General features: G+C 48.5%; 1 protein-coding gene across 1 annotated transcript in view; it reads right to left on the bottom strand.

Annotated features, from left to right (window-relative positions):
• The window catches only part of LOC107116503 (protein spinster homolog 3-like), a 62,813-nt gene extending 38,556 nt beyond the window's left edge, over positions 1 to 24,257 (bottom strand). Inside the window, exons 1-3 of the mRNA XM_015418412.1 lie at positions 24,042 to 24,257; positions 7,522 to 7,654; positions 592 to 657 (exon numbers count right to left, since the gene is read on the bottom strand). Of these exons, the coding sequence (XP_015273898.1) occupies positions 592 to 657; positions 7,522 to 7,654; positions 24,042 to 24,257 (415 nt within the window). The remainder of the gene's footprint in view (positions 1 to 591; positions 658 to 7,521; positions 7,655 to 24,041) is intronic.
• Positions 24,258 to 24,601: the final 344 nt, after the last annotated feature.

The raw sequence follows: 24,601 nt of genomic DNA, 5'->3' as shown, positions 1-24,601 counted from the left end.
GGAGGAGCAGTAAGAAGAAGAAGAGGAGGAGGAGGAGGAGGAGGCAGCGATTGGATTTATACCCTGCCTTCACTCGGAGTCTCAGAGCGGCTTACAAACTCCTTTCCCTTCCCCTTCCCACAACAGACACCCTGTGAGGTAGGCGGGATGGAGAGAGTTCTTTCAAGGACTGCTCTTGAGAGAACAGTTCTGGCAGAACTATGGCTCGCCCAAGGTCATCCAGCAGCTGCAAGTGGAGGAGTGGGGAATCAAATCCGGTTCTCCCAGATTAGAGTCCGCACACTTAACCACTACATCAAACTGGCTCTGTGAATGAGCGTGATGAGTGTGGAAAGGCAGTCTGGCACAGAAAATAGTTAGTTGGCCTTAGCCTAGGGAGATCTGAGTCTATCTTCTTGCCCAGCTATAATGCCTGGTAGATGGCCTTGGACAAGCCTCGATTGAGTTCCTTGATACCTGGGAAGATGGGATGCAAATATTTAGCGTGGATATGAAACCAGGGATGTGTGCAATACTGAACCTACTTGTTAAGAAGACTGAGAGGACAGTAAAGAAAAAGAATAGGTCAGACACACAGGAGAATCCTTTTACCTGTGTGCAACAGGCCGGCCTTACTGTCTCCAAGGTTGAAGTAGATCTGTATCTTCTCAAGCACTCCTGTAATGAAGAAAGATTGATCATAGCTGCACAGTGCCAGAAAGACCAAGATTATTCTTCCCAGGGACATCTACAGTTTTGCCCATCACTACTTTTCTCCTCACAACAATCCAGGCTGAGAAACAGTGACCAGCCCAAGGGGGGGTTGAATCCAGGGGCTCCCAAGTCCTGCCGGGAGACATAACTAGGCCCGGCAGCTGTTTCTTTGCTTCAGGCTGAGGCAAAATGGGGACTCGCCCTCAGCCCTGAGAGGCTGAATAGCCGTTCGCTGGTACGCAAGCCCCTGTTTTTGCCTGCCCGCCCTGCCTGGTGGGGCTATTTCCCTTCCTCATTTGCTGCCACCACTCACTGGATTCACACCACCTTCCTAGAGGGACAGCGAGACCCCTCTGGCTGATTCCCCAACCCAGGAAACTGGGTACCTTGAACTTTGGGTGCCCCCTGGAGAGTTGGCAACCCCTCCAATTTGGGCCCATTTGGGTTCCCTAGCCTCCCTTAGCTCCTGGTAATGTGCTGAGTGGGGAGGACTATGTGGTCAAGGCACTACCAGCAAACTTTAAGGAATGAAACCACAGCATCAGGTTGAAGCAGACGAGATGTTGGGAGATGGGATATCGAATCTCCTTAGCAATTTTCAAAGAACAACTGTGTCTGTATGGGGGCCTGATTTAGATCAGGGTCCAAGCACGTGGGGGGGGGGGGGAGAGGTTTAGATGTTCAGCCCTGCATGTTTTTTGCTAACTGTAACTGCCACCCCTCCACATGTCATCATTAGCCCTTAAAAGAGAAAAAAATAAAGGCAACTGAGGATGGGGGTTCAGTTAGCAAAACCAAGCAAGCCCAGAGTGGCTTAACACCTTCAGCCTTTTCCAGGTACTGTGGCTAGGGCTGCCAACCTCCAGGTGGCACCTGGAGGTCTCCCACTATTACAATTGATCTCCAGATGACCAAGATCAATTTCACTGGAGAGACTGGCTGCTTTGGAGGGCGGACTCTATGGCATTTTACCCTGGTGAGTTCCCTCCCCTACCCAGCCCCTGCCCTTTCAGGCTCTACCCCCGAAATCTCAAGGTATTTCCCAACCCAGAGCTGGCAGCCCTGTGGCCCAGATCCAAAGCACCATCTCTTCTGCTTTAACCCATACGCATGCCAGTTCTCCCGATCTGTTTCATGGGATTTGTCCCGGGCACTATCTGGTCCCCATTTTACCCCTAGGAGAAATTTCAAAGTCAATTTTTTTAAAAAAAACAAAGAGAAAAAATACAGAACAATGCAGATAGAAAAACCAGCAGTGTAATAATATTTCTTCGAGTATACTTCGTATAACATATAATGTGAAAAGTCCTCTATAGCTATTTGATCTTGATAAGAAATAAAAAGAAAGGAAATGATTGTTAGTGTAGAGGATATTCAAGGGTTCAAATTATTGTCTATTGATTATTGCTGGGATTCTCCAGGGAGAATTAGTGAATAGTTAACCACTAAGCAGAATTGTAGAAACAGATCTTCTAAATCTAATTTAATTGACAAAAAAAAAATTCTAATTAGGCCAAGTGTTCTTACAACAGCCTTTTTAATTGGGATGGCATGGAGCACCACTGCCAAAGTTAAAGATTTATAGTGAGATCCTTTGCTTCAAAAAGAACTAGAAATAATTGGTCAAGATGTTTTTAGAAATGTCTAATTGGGGTGAACAAAAGGATAGCTATACTATAAGAGAGGAAACCCCCCCCTTCTGACTTGTTGTGTGTTTTTAGACTTTATATTTTGTTTAAAGCTGAATATTTACTAAGATTGTGGTCTAGGATATTTGTAAGAACAGCAGCTACCTGAAATATTCATTTTAAGCTTTGCTAAAGAATGATCAAGCTTATTTTTAAGACAGAAAGGTGCTTGCTTAAGGAGAAACCGTTATACACTTATAACTAACCTGGCAAAGATCCACAAGCTAAGCTAAAAAGGATGTCAAGAAGAAGAATAGGGTTGAACAGAAGTTCAGTTGTATCCTCTTTGCTGAATAGATCTAACTTGGTGTGCTTTAAAAGAACACTGAAAAGATAGCAAAGAATAACTGTTAAAGCAGGAGTGTCAAACTCATTTGTTATGAGGGCCAGATCTGACATAAATTAGACCTTGTTGGGCTGGGCCATGTGTGTCATTAAATGTAATGCCAGGTAGCAGAGATATAAACTTTATAAAGGACATAAACACAAAGGTTTTTTTTACTTAAAATAAAAACATGCTTAAAACATTAGCACTCTTGCAATATTTTGTTTATTTAACTGACACCTCTTGCTCTGAATTATTGCATCAAAATGTCTGTTCTGTTGCAATCTTGAGTATGCTGTTCAAGTGTGTATCTGTAAGCTGCAAACCTACTTTTATTGTAGGTTTATTGACATTCACCACAGAAATCTCATGCTCAGAGTTCTGAGTCTAGGACCCAGAGGAAAACAAGAAATGGCTGAGCGATTGAGAGAGTCTGGCAAAGGAAGCTATGATGCAGCAGCAGCAGCAACAGAATTGGAAACAGGAGATGGCCAGTTCCAGTGCAGGTCTGATAGAAGCCTGATCCAGCCCCGGGCCACATGTTTGACACCCCTGTGTTAAAGAGTAAATATCTCTTATGGATCTCTTATGGATAAATATCTCTTATGGAAAGATTATGGATAAAATGTTCCTGAATGTTCCTGAATGTTTATTAAGAAAGAGAAAATTAGGTAAAATTTTAATCATCTAATAAGGAACTGTGTTTGAAACTAACAAGCTGCTAACAAGCAGAAAGTTGGGAGATGTTCCAAGAAGTTTATGAAGTCACAGAAATTAATCATGCACACCTGTCATTCATTAGAAGGCAATTAAAAAGCACAAAATTTGTATTATTCAAAGGGAACCCCTATTGGCCAAAGTAAAATAACATATTTTACAAGTCTAGAAGTTTTTAAAATTAACAAAAATCTTCTACGGTGTCCAAAATAAAAACTGATAGATTCAGTGTATCTACAAAAGCTTTCTGTCATAAACCACTTTGCAATATTAAAAAGGTGCTTATAGTGAGTTAATATTTAAAATAGTGCTATTTTTCATAATCCAATGTATCCTTTATATATTTTCAATAGAAATTAAGAAGATTCAATAAGAATTAAGAATTTTGTTATATTTCTATATGGATGTATCCATTTAAATAAACCATTTTTTGTAATGAAAACATCTAAATTTGGTGCTGAAAATGAACTCAGCCTGAGAGTTCATTCAAAGGTGAAATGAGTCTAGGTAGGCAGCCAAGAAAATGAGCACCTGTATCAATCAATTTTAATGAGTCATGCACCTGCATTGTAAAGTTGAAACATTGCCAAGTAACATCCTGTTGGTCAAATATGTGATTGATGACTGACCAGACAAAGAGATCTAAACTGAGCATGTGCAAATGATGTCAACAATGATGTAAAGTGAGGAGGAGCAAGAAGAGCATACAAGCAAGATCCCTGCTGTATTTTTAGCTGTGAGATGTTCCTTTATTTGAATAAATCTTTTTCCTACCCTTTATTGCCTGGAATTGTCTGTTTCACTGTGTAGTTTATTGGCTAGCCACACAAGTCAAAGAACCTTAGCACCCATATAATTAGCACAACTAGATCCTGTTCTGGGAACAAATGTTGTTTGACTTCAACCAAAGGAAACTGTTGTGGTCAGTTTAATAACACCTCTTCACAAGCCAGTGCAGGACATTTTGTTGAAGCATAAATGAATGCAGTATTCCAGGGGTCCCCAGCCTTTTTTTGACCCTGTGAGCACCTTTGGAATTCTGACATGGCATGGTGGGTGCGGCCACAAAATGGGTGCCATAGGAGGTGGAGCCAACCACAAAATGGCTGCCATAGGAGGTGGAACCAGCCACCAAATGATTGCCACAGCTTAACTTCAGTCACACACTAAAGATCCTTTTGCTGTGGTGGCAACTGCTGCCAAAGCAATTTTTTTTTAAAAAAACTGCACAGCCAATCAAATCTCCCATGGCCAATCAGAAGCTCTGCTGAGCAAAAGACCTACCTGACCCTGCACACTTGCTAAAAACACTTGGCAGGTGCCAGAAAAGGTGTTGGCAGGAAGCCATGGTGCCCACGGGCACCATTTTGGGAACCCCTGCAGTATTCAGTCTTCAGAGAAGGGTCTTCACCATTAATCAACAAGCAACATGTCCCCATGCAGAAAATGATTCTCCTTTTTTTCCATTTGCAAAATGTTGGCAGACATAGGTATGTAACGTGTCAGAATTCCTCCCTTTGGCCCACCTTGCTACTAGCCAAGGAGCTGAGGTCTGGCAAAGTAGCTTGCTTTATTCTCGACAGCTCATGTCGTACAAAGCTGCTTTTGCCACTCAGCTTGTTGATGGAGCTGGGATGTTCCGGTCTGACTTTGCTTTCACTCTTGCATGCTCAGCTCTTGCAAAGTGTGTCCTCTGTTGCCAAACAAAAAAACATGTTGAGGAAACCTCTCTGGAGATCTATTTTCCTCTGTGTAGTTTGGATGAAACAGAACACAGCTAAAACAGCAAAAGGCTGCCAGTGAAATAGAGGGCACCTCTCCTGTTGATAAAGTTGGTAAGTCTGAGATATTCTTATTTATTTATTTATTTATTTAATATACCGCCCTCCTCAGGGCGGTTTAAACCAATTTTAGTATGACACTATTAAAATAACCATTTAATAACAAATTAAAACAGCATACAATCATAAATCATGAAATTCCATGTAAAGCAATTTGTTCAGATGTCAGTCATTAATTTGAGTACAGCCAGGGGTCATTTTGTAGAAAAAGAAGTGCAGGAGCTCATTAGCATAACTCATTAGCACAACTTATTTGCATATGCCACACACCCTGACATCACCGGAAGTGTGTCAGAAGGCAACACCCACCGCTCAGGCTCCACTGGACTGTTTTGGATTGCTAGCTATGGGGGGGGGGGACGTGCAGATCTGTCCTCGCAGAGGAGGGAGAGCTTGTACCTGAATAAAACCTGGTCTTAAAGGTGCCACTGGACTGTTTTGGACTGCTAGCTATGGGGGGGGGACGCGCAGATCTGCCCTCACAGAGGAGGGAGAGCTTGTACCTGAAGGTGGGCTGAGGGGGGGTGCTCTGCAACTTACCTGGCTGCTTCTTGCTCCTCGTGGCCCGACTGAGGCCTGCTGGGAGCAGGGGGCAGGGCTTGTTGCATGTGCCCGCCCCCTGGGCTCCTTACTGCCGGAGCTCCGCTCCTGTGCGCTCCTGCAGGAAATGACCCCTGAGTACAGCAGTGGTGCCCCGATGTCAGTTTAGATCAAGGGTGGCCAAACTGTGGCTCAGGAGCCACATGTGGCTCTTTTACACATATCGTGCGGCTCCCGGCAGGGTGGCTGGGAAAGCAAAGGGGAGGCATGTCTCTCTGATCGGTCTTCCCTTCCCCAGCCAGTGTTGGGTAGGCTTGAGGTGGGAGGGAGCAGAGAAAGAAAACAACTTTAACTTTAAATGCATTCTCAAAGCCCCCCCCCTGCCCCCGCCGCCACTGTCCGGCTTGGGAGAAGGCATTTGTCTCTTTAAATCCCTTTGCCAAGCCAGCTGGCGGGGGGCAGGCGGGGGGGCTTGGAGGACGCATTTAAAGTTATATCTGGTTTCTACCCCTTTTGGTTTTATTTTTGGCAGTCTCATTTAATGTTAATCAAAAGCAAACGTGCATATTTTTCAATGAAGATATGTGTGCAATATTTGTTGATGTCTTGCAGCTCTCAAACATCTGACATTTATTCTATGTGGCTCTTACGTTCAGCAAATTTGGCCGCTCCTGGTTTAGATCCAGGCCTGCAGTTGTGGCTAAGGGACAGAACAATGCAGCATAAGGTAAAATCTGAAAGAGGTCCTAGCTCAGTATTATTTATTCTGAGGGAGAACAGCCACTCTCCAGGATCTCAGGCAGAGAAAGGTGTTTCTCAAGACCTGCCGCCTGAGATCCTCTTGGCACTGGAGATAGGAGGAACTGATCTGCCTTGAATTTTCGTGAGAAATAAACAAACTTGTTTGTTTGTCTGTCTGTTTCACTTATACCCTGCCTTTCTCTCCCATGGGGACCCAGAGTTGCTTTCATCCTTCTCTTCTCCTCCATTTTATCCTCACAACAAGCCTGTGAGGCAGGTTAGTCTTGAGAGTACGTGACAGGCCCAAGGTCACCCAGCGAGTTTCCATGGCAGACTGCAGATTTATACCTGGGTCTCCCAGATACTAGTCCAGCAGTCTGACCACTACACCACACTAAGCCTAGGACCTTCCGAATACAAAGTTCTTCCAATGAATGCAAAGACCTTCTGAATACAAAGCTCTTCCAATGAATGCAAAGACCTTCTGAATACAAAGCTCTTCCAATGAGTGTAAAGACCAAATACAAAGCTCTTCCAATGAATGCAAAGTTCTTCCAATGAATGCAAAGACCTTCTGAATACAAAGCTCTTCCAATGAGTGCAAAGACCAAATACAAAGCTCTTCCAATAAATACAAAGCTCTTCCAATGAATGCAAAGTTCTTCCAATGAATGCAAAGACCTTCTGAATACAAAGCTCTTCCAATGAGTGCAAAGACCAAATACAAAGCTCTTCCAATAAATACAAAGTTCTTCCAATGAATGCAAAGACCTTCCAAATACAAAGCTTTTCCAATGAACACAAAGATCTTCCAAATGCAAAGCTCTTCCAATGAATTCAAAGATCTTCTGAATCCAAAGATGCTATCCCACTCTGCTATATGCTCACTCCCTCTGCCATTAAAAAGCCTGTCCTGGCCCACAGATACCAAATGCTGAAGGATCCTTATGGTCTCCAAAAGCATCAGTCACCTTACCTGGTACAACAAACCAGTCCATGTAGTTCACCAGGTTGATGTAGCACAGGACAGCCACTGCTAGGTAAGACCTTGCCCGTGAAAACTTCCCCCGTCCCTCTGACTCTTTGCTGGGTTTGATGGTGCCATAAATCTTCGAGGGCAGAGGGGGCTGGGGTGCCGAGCCTGCAGCAGACTCCTCGTTCATGTCAATGGCCCTTTCCACCCACAAAGCCAGGCAGTGTGCTGCAGGCTGGGGGAACCTGCCTGTTGACAGCGAGCTGTGCCTCAAGCGTGAGTCCCGATGCTATGAGGAACCTCGCTCTGCTCAGTCATTTCCTGCAAAGAGCCACTCGCAAACCCAGCCGGTAAAGCCTCAAGCTGGAGGCTTCCCCCTCCAGCAAAGCCGCATCTCTGCTAACAAAGGCAAGTCTGCAAGGGCCTGGCGTAACCTCGAAGAGATGTACAGAACCCCTGTTAGATTAAACCCTTCGAGGATAACAAACAGGCTGCAGGATTAGTACCCTTGCACCTAAAACATCCCAGTCTGGAATCCCAGTTAGGTAATATCAGTCCAGCCTCATCAGATCTTGGAAGCTAAGCAGGATTGACACTAATTAGTACCTGGGCGGAAGAACGCCAAGGAAGCCCAGGGTTGCTACGCAGAGGCAGGCAACTGCAAATTATTTCTGTACATCTCTTGCCTTGAAAACCCTACAGGGTCACTTGATGCCACCAGCAGGGGATTGGGGGGAAAGGGTTGCCACATCCAGGTTGGGAAACTCCTGGAGATTTGGGGATGGCGCCTGGGGAGGACAGGGACCTCAGTGGGGGGCAATGTCCTAGAGTCCGCTCTCCAAAGCACCCATTTTCTCCAGGGGGAATGATCACCGTAGTGTGGAGATGAGCTGTAATTCTGGGGGATCCCTCTTTCCGCCCCCACCCATGTCATTCGTCAATCAGTGCAGATTTGGGGGGGGGGTATAGCCTGGTTAGTCAGCTGTAGCCAAATCAACAAAGAAGTTTTTTCCATTGCATGAAGGCTGGCAAATTTATTATGGCAGACGATTTTGTGAGCCAGAACCCCCCTTCATCAGATGCACAAAGTGTTCCCCACTATTGCGGTTGTATTTCTGCAGTTGTGATTAAATATCTATTTCCCACTTCTCATCTGAAAAGGGTTTTTTTACAAGCTTATCAATAATATATGTGGCATTTAAATATATATATATATGGGCCCCGGTCACATGGGCCGGAAAATGCGGGGGGGGGGGAGGCGTGGCTAATTGCCCCAGAAGAAACTAACACGCGGCAGCCCGATCAGAAGTCCTTTGGAGGTCCCGTGGGTAGGCGTCAGGTGCAGATCCGACGGCTAGTCCGCAGCGCGGCAAAGAAGCAGCACGGCGCATTCAAACTGGCACTCGCGCCGCGCGGCTCCTGTGGCAAACACCACTTCCTGTTTCTGCGCATGCTCCATTGGGTGCTTGTGCGCATCCTGTGGAGACTTGAAAAAAAACACCCTTCTTTGCGACGGGACATGCGCGAGCGCCGGATGCCATGGAAGTCCACCGGAAACGCGGTCAGATGCCTGCCCTTGGCCCACGGTTTCCGGAAACTAGTACCTCGTAGGTACTAGTTTTTAACTCCGCACCTTCGGCGGGGAGCCACAGGTTCGCCACGGGAGCACTCCGCTTCCCAAATGTTGAGGTGAGATCGCGCCCGGAAAATCCGCGGGACTCCCGTGCCCCTCCCGCAGCAACTTTGCCGTGTGACCGGGGCCATATTTTATTTTAGAAAGCAAAGTATAATATAGAGGGCATACAAATAGAAACGAGGGATTATACAACAAATCATATATATCAAGATTCTTATACGTTGTTGAATAATTATTGTGGTTTATGCTTACTGTTTAAATGATATTATATAGCTGTTTACTTTGCTGGATATTCTAATGGACTAGTTGTTTATTTGACTTGCTGTGTAATATCTAACTCTGCAATAAAACTTTACATTTTTTAAAAAAAGATCATTATACATCAGAGGATACACAGAACAGAACAAGTAAATATCTCTCCCAAACATCCCCTTCATTCTAATTTTTAAGACATTTTCTATAGGATCTTTCCTCAGTGGTCTGATGCAGCCTTGTATGTTCATATTCAGAGGGATACAAGAGTCAGAATCCACTAAATTCAAACAATCTGCTTATTACTTCCTGGAGCAGCAGTGAGCAGCCTGCATATTTCACAGCAAGAGGTGACATTTTGGGATACGAAGCTGCTGCATATCGAGTCAGACCACCAGTCCCCTCTAGTTGACTAACAATGGCTCTCCAGGATCTCAGCTAGAGACAGCTGCCTCTCTTGACCCATGCTACATGACAGTCTTTAACCAGAGACGCCTAGGAACCCAATGGGGGTCTCCTGCGTGTGAAGCAGGTGCTTTATCACTGAGCCACAGCCCCTCCCCCCTGTGCTGCAGCAACCAAACTGGATGATGATGATGAAGAAGAAGAAGAAGAGATTAGATTTATACCCCGCCCTTCACTACCCAAAGGTGTCTCAGAGTGGCCTACAAACTCCTTCCCCTCCCCCCCCCCCTTCCCCCCCCCACAACAGACACCCTGTGAGCAATGCTCGCTCTAAGCAATGGAGTCTTGTGAGCAAAAGTTCCTACTTTGTGAGCGACCGGCATTAAAGTTGTGAGTGAGTGATTTGGCTGCTGCATCAATTAGTTTGCTCTGGAGCCATCCCTCCTGAGCTAAGATAAAAATGTGTGAGCCAGAGGCTAAAAAAAATGTGAGCTAGCTCACACTAACTCAGTTTAGAGGGAACACTGCCTGTGAGGTAGGTGGGGCTGAGAGAACTCTTGACGGAAACTGCTCTTTTTCAAGAACAGCTGTGCCAGAGTTATGGCTTGCCCAAGGTCATCCAGCCAGGTGCAAGTGGAGGAGTGGGGAATCAAACCTGGTTCTCCCAGATTAGAGTCCGCACACTTAACCACTACACCAAACTGGCTCTCCACTGGCCAAACCGGATGCAGCTGCTGGTCCCTCCAGCTCAGCAGTGCCTGCTCTAACTGGCAGCAGCTTTCTGGCAGAGAAAGGGCTTTCCCAGCACCTACGACTTGGGCTCCTTTAACTGAAGATGCCACTGATTGAACCAGGGACTTTCTGCATGCAACACGAGTATTGTACCCAATGTAGCCTGACCTGGATAGCCCAAGCTAACCCAATCTCATTAGATCTCAGAAGCTAATGGCTAGTATTTGGAAGGGTAACCTCCAAGGGATACCAGGGTCATGACACAGAGGCAAGCAACGGCAAACCACCTCTGAAATATCCGTGGCCTTAAAGACAAGTCTAGCTCGCCCACTCGTGGTGCATCATGCTAAAAGAGCTAGAATGTGTGGCTGCCAGACAATCTTAGGATCTCCTGTCTATTCTGCACACAGTGCCATATGGTAATTTAATTAAGAAGTCAGACAATTGAACCACCACAGGACACGTGCAATTCCTCCAAGGGCCTAAGTATATCCCCAGGCCTGCTTCAGGTTGGAAAAATGGCATGGAGGAGGAAGCCCTTTTCCCCTACCCCCAGTGCTGTTGTCCATATCTAAACTGGGGCCTCTGCAGTGCTTGGGAAATCAATTCCTAGAAACTGTGGTCTGGCTGAGGGGATATAGGGTAGCCAGGCCTTTTCCTTCCAGGACTTTTCCTGGTGCCCTTGGGAGCTTTGGGGGAGTGGGGCATAAGAAATGTCCCTTCTGGGTGAAAACCCCAAAGTAATGTCATCCCATTGAGCAATGTTCTAGGAATCCCCCCAGTTTCTATGCTAAATGCTGTAAGAACAGAAGCACTTAAGAACACAACAGAAGCCAATGTTGGATCCGGCCAATGGCCCATCTAGTCCAACACTCTGTCACACAGTGGCCAAAGAAGAGCCATTCTGGTCCATTCTGGATCAATCCTAAGACCTTTCAAAGTCCAGCATTTTTTTTCACAGAGAGGCCAACCAGCTACCTTCAGGAAGCCCACAAAGAGGTCGACTGCCACAGAACCATCCTGCCTGTGCTCCCCAGTAACTGATTTAAAGAGGCATACTGCTGCCTCTGGCACTGGAGAAGCAGATATCCATCATAATTAGGAGCCGCCGTGATCGTCTAGGGTTGCCACCTCCATGAAACTGTCCACTCCCCTTTTAAAGCCTTCCAGATTGGAGCCGTCACCACATCCTGTGGCCACTGAGTGAATACCTAGGGAGTTACTTGATGCCGTGATGTCCCTTCTGAGTTTATACCCGGAAATGATGTCAGCATGTTGTGCACCCACCATTCCTCCCTGCCACTGCTCCATTGAGCTAGCACAGAGAATGAGGACCATGGGCAGTGTTCCCTCTAAGCTGAGTTAGTGTGAGCTAGCTCACAGTTTTTTAGCCTCCGGCTCACACCTTTTTGTCTTAGCTCAGGAAGGAGGGTTCCAGAGCAAACTAGTTTATGCAGTAGCCAAATAGCTTGCTCACAACTTTAACGGCAGGAGCTCACAAAATATAATTTTTGCTCACAAGACTCCACAGCTTAGAGGGAGCATTGACCATGGGTGGGCATTGGCCCACTGAAACTGGGCAACTGGTAAGCATAGAAGGGGCTGAGAGTTTGACCAGGGAAACCCAGCTCCTTGAAAAAGAATAATGTCTAGTGCGGTCCCTTGGGTCACTGCTCTGGCCAGCAGCAGCTTTACGGGCTCCTAGGCAGAGACATTTCTTTCCTAGCACTTGCTACTTGAAATTAAACCTGGGACTTGGGACTTTGCGCATGTGTTCTGCTGCTGAGCCATAACCTCTCCCCAAGGAGACAGGAGGCTTGTGTTTATTTTCAACCTCAAAGCTTTCTGGGTGGTGTTGGCCGAGCCATTATCTCACAGCCTGGATGATGAGATTGGAAGATATGGTAACCTCCCCGGTGTGGGAAAACTGATCCTCCATGCAGCCTGTTGTAGTTGCAACGTGATCCTGCCCACAGGCGCTTTCCCTCCTAGGCATTTGCAAACATCCTTGCATGTGTGAGATCATTGGTCCAAGACTCCACGGAGGAAAGAACAACACCAAACAAAAGTGGCATCATTCCTTTTCATCAGAACCGACCGATATATCACAAGACAGCGCTCAGGATTCGGTGTTCCACAGAACAATATCAGGTTAGCTTCTAGGATGTGCTGCTGGCTATTAAATTTTGATTCCCCCCCCCCCCCAATGCAGAATATTATCACCATTACTTTTATATCTAATCACCACGGGCTGATCACCATACAGTCTACAAGATCTGCACAACAGGACCAACCACAGCTACAATTTTGGCTTCTGAAAACCTGGTTGAAATATGTTAACAACAATGTCTGTGCATGCATCTTTTTAAAAAGACCCTCAGAGTTCAGGCAGCATTTGGGTTGCTATAGCAACTCAAAATGGCACGAGGAGGAGGAGGAGGAGGAGGAGAAGAAGAAGAAGAAGAAGAGAGTGGATTCATACCCCGCCCTTCACTACCCAAAGCAGTCTCAGAGTGGCTTACAAACTCCTTTCCCTTCCCCTGCCCACAACAGACACCCTGTGTGGTAGGTGGGGCTGAAAGAGCTCTGACAGAAACTGCTGTTTTTCAAGAATACCTCTGACAGAACTATGACTTGCCCAAGTCATCCAGCAGGGGCACGTGGAGGAGTGGGGAATCAAACCCAGTTCTCCCAGATTAGAGTCCACGCACTTAACCACTACACCAAACTGGAAGAGGGAAGCTGAGCTGGAGCCACAGCTGGGAAGGTGTAGATAGGGGCTAGTGGGGAATAGGATTTCCCCTCCCTTGACAGTCCTTCTGGGCCTCCTCTTGTTATTGTTGTTACTAGGCACATTCCTGGAGTTCCAGTGGGGGGAGGAAGAGGAGGAGGAGGAGGAGGAGGAGGAGGAGGAGGGGAAACCAGGCTGCTCAGCATGGTTGCCAACCTCCAGGTGGAGGCTGGAGAGCTCCTGGAATTACAGCTGATCTCCAGATTACATAAATTGCTTGTTTATTATTTACTAAAAACCTTTATTCCCCTTCTCCTAGACAAAATGGCTGCTTTGGAAGGTGGACTTTAGGGCATTATACTCGACTAAGTTCCCTCCTCTCTCTAAACGCCACTCTCCCAGGCTCCACCCTCCAAACTCCAGATATTATGAAACCTGGAGTTGGCAACCCTGCTTTTCAGAAATGGCTCCAGCAGAGCTGGATGATGCTGAAAGCCACAGACTGACTCACTCACTGCCTGTTCAAGGTGAGAAAAGTGGAGTTCAGGAAGCATCTATATGTAGCAAGCTTCCTGAAGCCAACCGCCAGTGGCTAAAAGTTCTTTACACAGGGTTACTTCCTCAGTGACAGTAACAGGAAGTAGCAAAGAAATACCTTCAGGGAGTAGCAGCGTTTACCAGAAGGAGAGGGTCAACGCAGCTGCTGTTGCTGATCTTAGGTCCTGGTCACATGGGCAGGAAAATGCGGGGGCAGCTGCATTATCTTGGTCCCGGTCACATGGGCAGGAAAATGCAGGGGGGAAACGTGGCTGTCAGCCCCGGGGCTAAAAACCGCACGGTTGCTTGATCGGACCTACCGATCGAGGTCCCGTGGAGGTCCCGTGGTAGGGGGGAGGTGCCGATCACTCCACTGTCCTGCGGCGCGGCAAAGAAGCGGGGCGCGGGGCAAACTGATTGGTTGGTTTTTTATTTAAACTCTAATGTGCGCATGCTCCCTTGGGTGCATGTGCGCATCCGTGGAGACTTTGGAAAAAAAAATTTTCCGAGGGGACATGGGTGGGCGCCGGAACTATCTCCGGAAACACGATCAAACGCCCGCCCTTGCCCCGCAGTTTCAGGAAACTAGTACCTCCGAGGTACTAGTTTTTTACTGTGTGTCTTCGGCGGGAAGCCTCGGTTGCGCCACGGGAGCCCGACGCTTCCCAGATGTGCCAGTGAGATCACGCCCGGAAACTCCCCCTATCTTCCGTCCCTCTAGCGGGCCTAATGCTCCATGTGACCACAGCCTTAGTTGGGCTATCAGCCAGAGAGTGTGCTGAACCCCCTTGATTTGTTGACATTAGCTATCACTGGCATATAGGGGAGGGGCTGTGGCTCAGTGGCAGAAGGTCCTGGGTTCAATCTCCAGCATCTCCAGTTCAAAGGACCAGGTAGCAGGTGTGTGAAAGACAGCTGCCTGAGACCCTGGAGTGTTGCTGCCAGTCCGTGGCCCCGTTCACACGGAGAAGTTGCCACGCTGAAGACACGGATGATAGGCGGATTTTCCGGGCGCGATCACACCGCAACATCTGGGAAGCATAGTGCACCCGTGGCTAACCCGAAGATGCAGAGTAAAAAACCCACCAGAAGAAGAAGAAGAGAAGAGATTGGATTTATACCCCGCCCTTCACTCGGAGTCTCAGAGCGGCTTACAAACTCCTCTCCCTTCCCCTCCCCACGATCAGACACCCTGTGAGGTGGGTGGGGCTGAGAGAACTCTGACAGAAACTGCTCTTTTTCAAGGACAGCTGTGCCAAAGCTTGTGACTGACCCAAGGTCACATCAGCAGGTGCAAGTGGAGGAGTGGGGAATCAAACCCGGTTCTCCCAGATTAGAGCCCGCACACTTAACCACTACACCAAACTGGCTCTCATATACGATGTACTAGTTTCCGGAAAACGCGGGGCAAGGGCGGGCGTCTGATCGCGTTTCCGCTGGAAACCCGTGGCATCCGGCGCCCGCCCATGTCCCATTGCAAACCGGATTTAATTTTTTTAAGTCTCCAGAGGATGCGCACGAACGATCATGCACATGCGCAAACTTCGGTGAGACAAAAAAAAATCCCATTTGCCACGGAAGCAGTGCGGCGCGATTGCCAGTGTGATCGTGCCATGCTGCTTCTTTGCCATGCTGCAGACTAGCCGTGTGATCGGCACCTAACAGCCTAACCGCGGGACCTCGACAGGACGTCTGATCGGGCTGCCGTGCGTTGCTTTGTTCAAGGGCAAACAGCCACGCTTCCCCCCCGCATTTTCCAGCCCCTGTGACTGGGGCCCTAGTAGACAATACTGACCTTGATAGACCAAGGGTCTGATTCAGTATAAGGCAGATTCATGTGTTCATACCAACACAGATGCTACAGTGGCTAATGTAAACCACCATGGTGTAGTGGGATCTTTTCTTTAGGGAGGGGCTGTGGCTCAGTGCAAGAGCCTCTGCTTTGCATTCAGAAGGTCCCAGGTTCAATCCCTGGTATCTCCAGTTAAAAGATCTGGCAGTAGGTGATTTGAAAGACCTCTGCCTGATACCTCAGAGAGCCACTACCAGTATGAGTAGGCTACTGACTTTGATGGACCAAGGGTCTGATTTGGTATAAGGCAGTTTCATGTGTTTCATGTGTGGCAAGCAGTGTTCCCTCTAAGCTGAGTTAGTGTGAGCTAGCTCACAGTGTTTTACCCTTCAACTCACACATTTTTGTCTTAGCTCCAGAAGGATGGCTCCAGAGCAAACTAAATTATGCAGGAGTCAAATCGCTTGCTCATACCTTTAATGCCAGGAGCTCACAAAGTAGACTTTTTGCTCACAAGACTCCACAGCTTAGAGGGAGCGGCAGGTACCGTACTCTGGATGCCAAACCGGATGAGATGCAGAAAGATCTGCAATCGGTATGGTTTTACTGTGCAAACAGCAGCCAACAAAGGGTCCATATTCCGATCAAATGCATGGAGAGGGGTGCTAACCCTTTCCCCTTCCCTGTGCTGTTTTTCCTGGAGATCTCATGGAATTACAACTGATCTCCAGACTACAGAGATCAGTAACTACGGTTGCCAGCTCCAGGTTGGGATAAAGCTGGAGATTTTGGGGGTGGACCCTGAGGAAGGCAGGGTTTGAGGATAGGAGGGACTTCCCATATATGCCTCGACAGGGCTATTTTTGGGCAGGAACGCACAGGAACGGAGTTCCGGCTGGCTCCCGAGTTGACCACGCCCAGCAGGAACTCATTAGCATAATAGGCCACACCCAACAGCAGAAACTTATTAGGATTGGCTACATTAGGGGTATGTGGCCTAACAAGGCAAAGGAGTCCCTGCTACAAAAAGGCCCTGGGTTTTGACAACAAACAAGGTAAAGAGAATAACAAGCAAAAGGTGGGTGTGGCTGGATGACCACACTTCTGGTAACATGGGGGTGTGGCCTAACATGCTAATAAGCTGTGCTGTCAGGGGTATGGCCTAATATGCTAATGGGTTTCTGTTGTTGGGTGTGGCCTATTATGCTCAGGGGTCATTTCGTAGAAAAAGAGCTAGGGGAACTCATTAGCATAACTCATTAGCATATGCCACACCCCCTGACATCAGGGGCCCGGCGGTGGACCTGCAAGGCCGGCGGGAGTGCGAGGAAGCCCCGCGAAGGCCCTCCTTGGCCCCAGGCAGGCAGGGGTGGGGAGAGGCAGGGAGGAAGCAACTTAACCTCCCTCTTCTCCTGCCTCCTCCTGGCTGAATGAGGGCTGGAAGCGGGGCGGCCGGAAGCAGGGGCGGGGCTTCGTCATGTGCCCCGCCCCCTGCACCTCACCCGGGGGAACTGTGTTCCCCCGCGTTCCCCCCCGAAATGACCTCTGATTTTGCTAATGAGTTCCTGCTGGGCTTTTTCTACAAAAAAAAAGCCCTGTGCCTCGAAGAACGTTACGCTGGAAAGATCAACACCTCCTGGTGGTCCCTGGCCCGAAGGATGTCCGTCTTGCCTCAACCAGGGCCAGGGCTTTCTCTGCCCTGGCCCCTGCCTGGTGGAGCATGCTCCTTATTGAGACCTGGGCCCTGCGGGATCACCTTCGATTCCGCAGGGCCTGCAAGACGGAGCTGTTCCGCCAGGCCTTTGGTTGAGGTGGCGGGCGCCCATTTATTGTTGTTGTCACCCATCTGTCACCTGTCTACTGACCACTGACAACTGGACTTTAACTCATTGTACCATCGGGCCAGAACTTTATAGCCAACCGACGCTGTTCCAAGCAGTACCCATTGTTTTAATCGTTATAATGTTTTATCGTGTTTTAATGTTTAATGTTTTAAACTGAAATTGCATTTATTCTAATGATGTTACCCGCCCTGAGCCCACCCATGGGATGGGCGGGATATAAATTTATAATTAATTAATTAATTAATTAAATGGGGTATAATATCATAGAGTCCACCTTCTAAAACGGCTGTTTTCTCCAGGTGAACTGATATCTATCACCCGGAGATGAGTTGTAATAGTGAGAGATCGGTCCCGGTCACACGGGAGGATTTGCCCCGCGAAACTGACGGGTTGAGGGCGGATTAAACCGGCGCGATCAGATGCCAACATCTGGCAAGCGTCGCGCACCCGCCCCCAACCCGTCCTTTCCAGCCAAAAACACGGATCTAAAAGATACTAGGGAAAATGTAGTACCTACCGAAAGATCCGCAGCAACGGTGGGCGTGGGATTGCAGACGTGCCGGCAGCCCGTAGCATCCTGCAGCCATCTGCGACCCGCGCATGCGCACTAACGCAGGACCGCCGTGTTGCCTCGCTGGGACTACGCCATTGCCTCCTCAGTGTGATTGGGTGCCAACGGAGAGAGAACGGAGCCGCAGGGGAGCATGAGATCGCACTCCTGTGCTTCTTTTAGCTCCGCATCTAATATGCCTCCCTTCCCCGATGAATTTTCCCGCTCGTGTGACCGGGACCATCTCTAACCATTACCTGGAGGCTGGATACCCGATCAGCTCCTCTGGAGAAAATGGCTGCTTTGGAGGACGTTATGGCGTTTATACCCTGTTGAGGACCCTCTGGAAACTGTGGTCCTCCTTCCCATGGAACACCACCATTTCTTGAGCTCTAAGGGTACTGTTTTGACATCCAGCAATTAAGATTTGAGATTTTTAAAAGGCATTTCTTAGTTATGCACTTGTTTATTTCTGATTTAACACATTTATCCCATAGTTCCTCCAAAGCAGCGTACGTTTGTCCTGTGCTCCTCTGTTTTTATCCTGACAACAACCCTCTGAGGTAGGTTAGGCTGAAAGAGAATGATTGGGCCAAGGTCGCCCAGCGAACTTCATGACAGAGTGGGGATCTGAACCCAGGTCTCCCAGCTTATATTCCAATAGTCTAACCACTAGAGAGAGCCAGTCTGGTGTAGTGGTTAAGAGCAGTGGACTCTAATCTGGAGAACTGGGTTGATTCCCCACTCCTACACATGAAGCCTGCTGGGTGACCTTGGGTCAGTCACGGTTCTCTCAGAACCCTCTCAGCGCCACCTACTTCACAGGGTGTCTGTTGTGTAGAGAGGAAGGGAAGGTGATTGTAAGCTGCTCCAAGACTCTTTGGGTAGTGAAGAGTGGGGTATAAAACCAATTCTTCTTCTTCCTCTTCTTCTCTATGCACAGTTCCATGGCTTATGAGTCTTAGCAAACAATAGTAGGGTTTGGTAGTCAGAGATGTCATCATGGCTGTGCCACCAGACTGCTATTGGCTTAGCTGCTCTGATGTCATAGAGGTCCTTGGAATACTAGGTCTAACCAGCTGAGTCTTAAGCAGAGTTAAGCCATTAGCACTGCACTGTAGGAGTCCAAATTTCCTGGTTCTCTGAGCAGCTTTTGCATAGCAAAATGACAAATGCATTGTCATGGCATTAAGGACTTGGTTCTGCAGTTTTGGAGGCTTTAGATGGAGAAAACTTTTGCTAGCAGCATTTGTTTGTAATATTGCAACAGTACCCTGTCCCAGGAAAATGGGATGGACTACAAATAGGAAAACATAAATATGTGGTTTGCATTGTAGGATGACTTAATTATGAAGGCTGTGTGTTTTCTTATTTATACCTATCTCCAGTAATAGCATTAAGTCATTAGGAGCAAAGGATCCTTAGAATAGAGGGTAGAAACTATGAAAATATTCCCTCTCCGTTGGGTCAATAATACAACAGACCACCAGATGTCACCACAAAACTAAAAAGAAAAAGAAAGAAAGCAGGCTAGGAATAGATGTGTATATAAAAACATTTTGGGATAGTTTCATTGTGTGTTTGTTTTTGGTGTTTCATGGTATTAAAACAGAGTTAAGGTTTCCTTGCTCGAAAGCCAGTCGAATCCGACTCTAGGGTTGCGGTGCTCATCTCCATTTCAAAGCCGAAGAGCCAGCGCTGTCCGAAGACATTTCCGTGGTCATGTGGCCGGCATGACTAGACTCCAAGGCGCACGGAACGCTGTTACCTTCCCACCGAAGTGGTACCTATTTATCTACTTGCAATTTCTTGCTTTCGAACTGCTAGGTTGGCAGGAGCTGGAACTAGAGACGGGAGCTCACTCCATCATGCGGCAACTTGGGTCTCGAACTGCTGAACTACTGACCTTCCTCAGCCTGCAGTTCAGCATCTTAACCACTTGAGCCACCGCAGCTCCACAAAAACAGAGTTAGGAACACACACAAAAAAACCCAGAGCATTAGGAACAAAAGTGATAAGAAAGTATCTCTGACAAGCTCAAAATGTTCCAGGAGCTAGCTGATTCATTACAGCAACTGTCCCTAACCTTTTTGAGCCTGTGGGCAGCTTTTGAATTCTGACACAGGGTGATAGACAGCGCCACAAAATAGCCACATGGGGGCAGAAGCAGCCACACACACAGAGGAAGCCCAACTGTGGCAATCACAGTAGTAAATGTAAAAGACATACTGGGAAAGAGGAGCTAGAGAGAGAATAGAACCAACACTGTTGTGGTAGCCGGTCTCTGAAATGTTATTTTAATCTGCACAAACAATCGGATCTCAAACGGGCAATCAGATGCCCTGCGGGGCAGAATGCCATTTGGTCCCATTCACTTTCTTTTCTTTTTTTAAAAAACAATTTTTATTGTTTTTTTACAAAGAAACAGAGAACAGACTATTCGTCAATATGAAATCAGAACAGTTACAGAGACAGTGAATTAGATACGGTGCGGACAGGTTCAGAACAGTCTTCTATTTATTTTATTTTTTGCCTTATTGAGATACAATAAGGTTGAGTGAGAGCGTTTTTGGTTTGGAATTGCGGTGTGGCCAATTTGGAGCTAGTACTGATCGCTAATGGGGGTTTTAAACATGCTATATCAGGGAATGTCACAAAATACACTTTAGTTTAAATGTATTGCAAAATTTGATACTTAGCACACGATATATTCTCCCAATCGAACTTATCTATGTGGATTTTGTCCACATTCACTTTCTAAATGGGCCCCGTGGCAGCACTGGGTACCATGTTGGGAACCCCTGGATCACAGGATAAAATCACTCTTAAGTGCCCACCACTTCCTCAGATGTGCTAAGTGAAAAGGTGGCAGGGATGTATTCAGTAACTTAGTCATCACTGTTAACATTCACTAGGTGGTTAAGCAGAATCGATCTCCTACTGCCGGTTTCTGGCTCTTTCTGTTTCTCATGGATGATTGCTCTCCCCACCCCACCCTTTAATCCTGATTGCTGTTTTGCTGCCGCTCTCTGGGCTTTTGCTGCTGCTTCGAGAAACGTGATCTGGCCACAGTCATCCATGCTGTGGTTACCTCTGGGCTAGATTACTGCTACATTTTCTTTGTGGGGCTGCCCCTTAAGGATATTACAGGAAGTTCAGTTAGTCCAGAATGCGTCAACAAGACAGCTAGCTTGGGTAGCTGTCTACAGGCACTGTAACTAGGGTTGCCAGGTCCAGCTTGGGAAATTCCTGTAGATTTTGGGGTGGAGCATGGGGAGGGCAGAGTTTGGGGACCTTAAAGGTAAAGGTAAAGGTTCCCTTGCTCGAAAGCCAGTCGAGTCCGACTCTAGGGTTGCGGTGCTCATCTCCGTTTCAAAGCCGAAGAGCCAGCGCTGTCCGAAGACGTTTCCATGGTCATGTGGCCGGCATGACTAAACACCAAGGCGCACGGAACGCTGTTACCTTCCCACCGAAGTGGAACCTATTTATCTACTTGCAGTTTCTTGCTTTCGAACTGCTAGGTTGGCAGGAGCTGGAACTAGAGAGGGGAGCTCACTCCATCATGCGGCACCCGGGTCTCGAACTGCTGAACTACTGACTTTCCACAGCCTGCAGTTCAGCGTCTTAACCTCTTGAGCCACCGCAGCTCCCTTTGGGGACCTTAGGAGAGTATATATAGCCTTGCCAGGCGCTACGTAGCCTTGCCTATATAGTCTTGCCAGGCACTACACCCTCCAAAGCAGCCAGTTTCTTTAGGGGAGCATATCTGTAGTCTAGTGATCAGTTGTGATTCTGGGAGAGCTCCAGGCCCCACCTGGAGACTGGCAACTGCATGTAAAACAGTGGTGCTTAAAGCTCCCCACTGACTGGTTGTTTCCTCTCCCAGGTCAAGCTGCTGGCTCTGCACTGAGATACTTGAAGGATTGCCTGCTCCTATCAGGGGTGGTCTTAGCAAACGGGCAACGGGGACTGCCGCCCCATACTGTGGGGGCCGGAGGGCACTGACTGCACATAGGCCCTACCCCCTGCCATGGGGGGGGGGGGAGAAGAAAACAAACAGGCTCTGTGGTGTATTCAATCTGACAATGTACGTATGTGAACTCACTCATTGAATCACCATGTGACGCTTTCATCCTGGGCTAGGATCCTAATCCTTCCATTGTAATTGGTAGCCCAGGAAGAGCCGACCAATCACCAGCAGCCAGTTCCCAGAGCGGGAACTATTGTGATTGGACTTTATCCCTGCAACCTCATAGGTTGGTATTTGTATAGTAGGCGGGGCTACATTAGCCGGGAGAGTTTAAAAGTGGACTATTCATGTTGATCTGTTTGGAGTTGAGTTACGAGTTGCTGGATAAAGCTGATCTTTTGCTGAAATCACTCTCTGACTCTTTGTTACGTAACCGACTTAACAGGCTCCCACTGGGGAAGAAGAGTTGAGGGGGGGACATAATTGCTCTCTTGAAGTATTTGAAGGGCTGCCACTTAGAGGAGGGCAGGGAACTGTTCCTGTTGGCAGCAGAGGAGAGGACTCGAAATAATGGGTTTAAATTAAGGGCGGGAAGGTACCGGCTGGACATTAGGGAAAACTTTCTTACAGTAAGAGTTGATCAACAGTGGGATCAGCTGCCTGGGGAGGTGGTGAGCTCCCCCTCACGGGCAGTCTTTAAGCAGCAGCTGGACAAACCCTTGTCAGGGATGCTCTCGGCTGATCCTGCATTGAGCAGGGGGTTGGGCTAGATGGCCTGTCTGGCCCCTTCCAACTCTCTGATTTTGCCATCTCTAGCACCTTCCCCATCAGGGGGGCTTGGGCCAGCCCCACAGAGCAATGCTCACGTTCAGGGTTTGGCTAGCCAGTTTGGGCAGCTGGCTTCTGGAGACAGTTCCCGACTGCTGCGTACAAGATTGAAAAGATTTATATTTTTTCCTCCTTTACCCCTATGAATCATTGTTAGTCCCGTGTGAATATGTGTAACTGTAAATCGCTCAGAGCCAGCAGCTCTGCAGGATGGAGCGATTAAATAGAAAGATATTATTATTATTATTATTATTACTACTACTACTACTACTACTACTACAAGGCAAGGGCTTCCATTTCCTGGACTGTACAGGGAGGGACCAGGAGGCAGTGGGGGGGTGGCTGTGATTCTGGGTCCCCGTCTTGGACTTTTGCCCAGGGCCTCCAAATCACTATGACTGCCCCAGCGCCTGCATAGCCTTACCAGGCCCCAGATTCTATAGTGCCCTTCCCCCCCCCCAATGGTCCATCAAGGTCGACATCGTCCACTCAGACTGGCAGCGGATCTCCAGCTTCTTGGGTCGAGGTCCTTCACATCACTTGCCACCTGACCCTTTAAGGTGGAGAGGTCGGGGACTGAACCTGAAACCTTCTGCATGGCAAGCAGACGTTCTACCACTGAGCCACAGCCCCTTCCTGAAGTAGAGGACATACCACTACCCCCCTCAGTAGTGCTCTGCTGCCAGAAGCAGGCTTGGGGAGGGAGGGAGGCCACATCTGTGTTGGGATTGCCATCCCCCTGGTGGGGCCAGGGGATCCTCATTTTCGAGGGGCCCAATCTGCTGCCAGCAAGCTGGCCAGCGGGGGAGGCCCCACCCCTGAACGACAGCGTCCTGTGGGGACGCTGCTGATGCAATGACGTCAGCAGTAGTGATGTCATCATGCTGGGGCCGTTGGGTGGCTACACTCTAGCATTCAAGGGGGAAACTCTATGGTTACCATAGAGCAGTGGTGTCAAACATACAGCCTGCAGGACAGATCCGGCCTGTCCGGGGCTCTTATCCGGCCTGCCTCCTCTCAGCTGGTGCACCTCTCCCAACAGCGTGGGTGCCCAGCAGTTATCCTTCCTGGTCCCGACCACCATTATTTCCCTCTCCTGCCTCAAATCCCGCCTCTTCTTTCTCTCCCTAGCCTCCTGGTCCTGTCTGTCAAGCTGGCCCCACCTTTCCTGCACTGGTCACCTCGGGATTGGCTGCAAAGCCCTGCCCCTGCATAGGCCTTGTCGTGGCACCGCCCCTCCCCATACCTGCTTCAGCAGGGAGTATGGGATGGCGTTGGCTGCACGGATGTCGACGCTCTGCGCCATGGTTGCTTTGGTGGAAGCCTCGGACCTGTCTTGCCCTTCAGGCCTGCTCCCCTCATGCTCCGTGGTGGCTGCAGGCCCCGGGCCCGTGAGGAACCTTGCCTGGCCGTTTCCGGCAGCAGAGGGCCAATGGATCCTGCTGCCTCCGCTGGTTCCCATGTTGGCCCAGGCCTCCCCCCCCCCCCCGGGGGGGGGGCAAGCTGTCCAGCTGGTCCCCTCAGGCAGGCAGGCCAGGCGTCCTGGGGCTTGCACGCAGGGACAGACTAACCATGAAGCAGACGAAGCACGTGCTTAGGGCACCCGGGCCAAAGGGGGCACCACAAAGTTGGGGAAAGGGTGAAAAGTTTAGTTTGTACAGTATATTGTGTTATCGTATTAGGGCTGCCAAGTGGGGGCGGGTAAACCCCCGCTTTGGAGGCCCGATTTCCGCCGCCGCGGAATCGGGCCCCGGGGGGAACCCCGCCCCCCGAAGTGCAGCGTGGGTGTGTTACAGGAAGTGACAC

This window comes from Gekko japonicus, unplaced genomic scaffold (genome assembly GCF_001447785.1).
Source record: "Gekko japonicus isolate JY-2015 unplaced genomic scaffold, Gekko_japonicus_V1.1 scaffold127, whole genome shotgun sequence".
NCBI lineage: Eukaryota > Metazoa > Chordata > Lepidosauria > Squamata > Gekkonidae > Gekko > Gekko japonicus.
The sequence above is the reverse complement of the archived record's forward strand: the minus strand, read 5'-3'. Positions and strand labels throughout refer to the sequence as shown.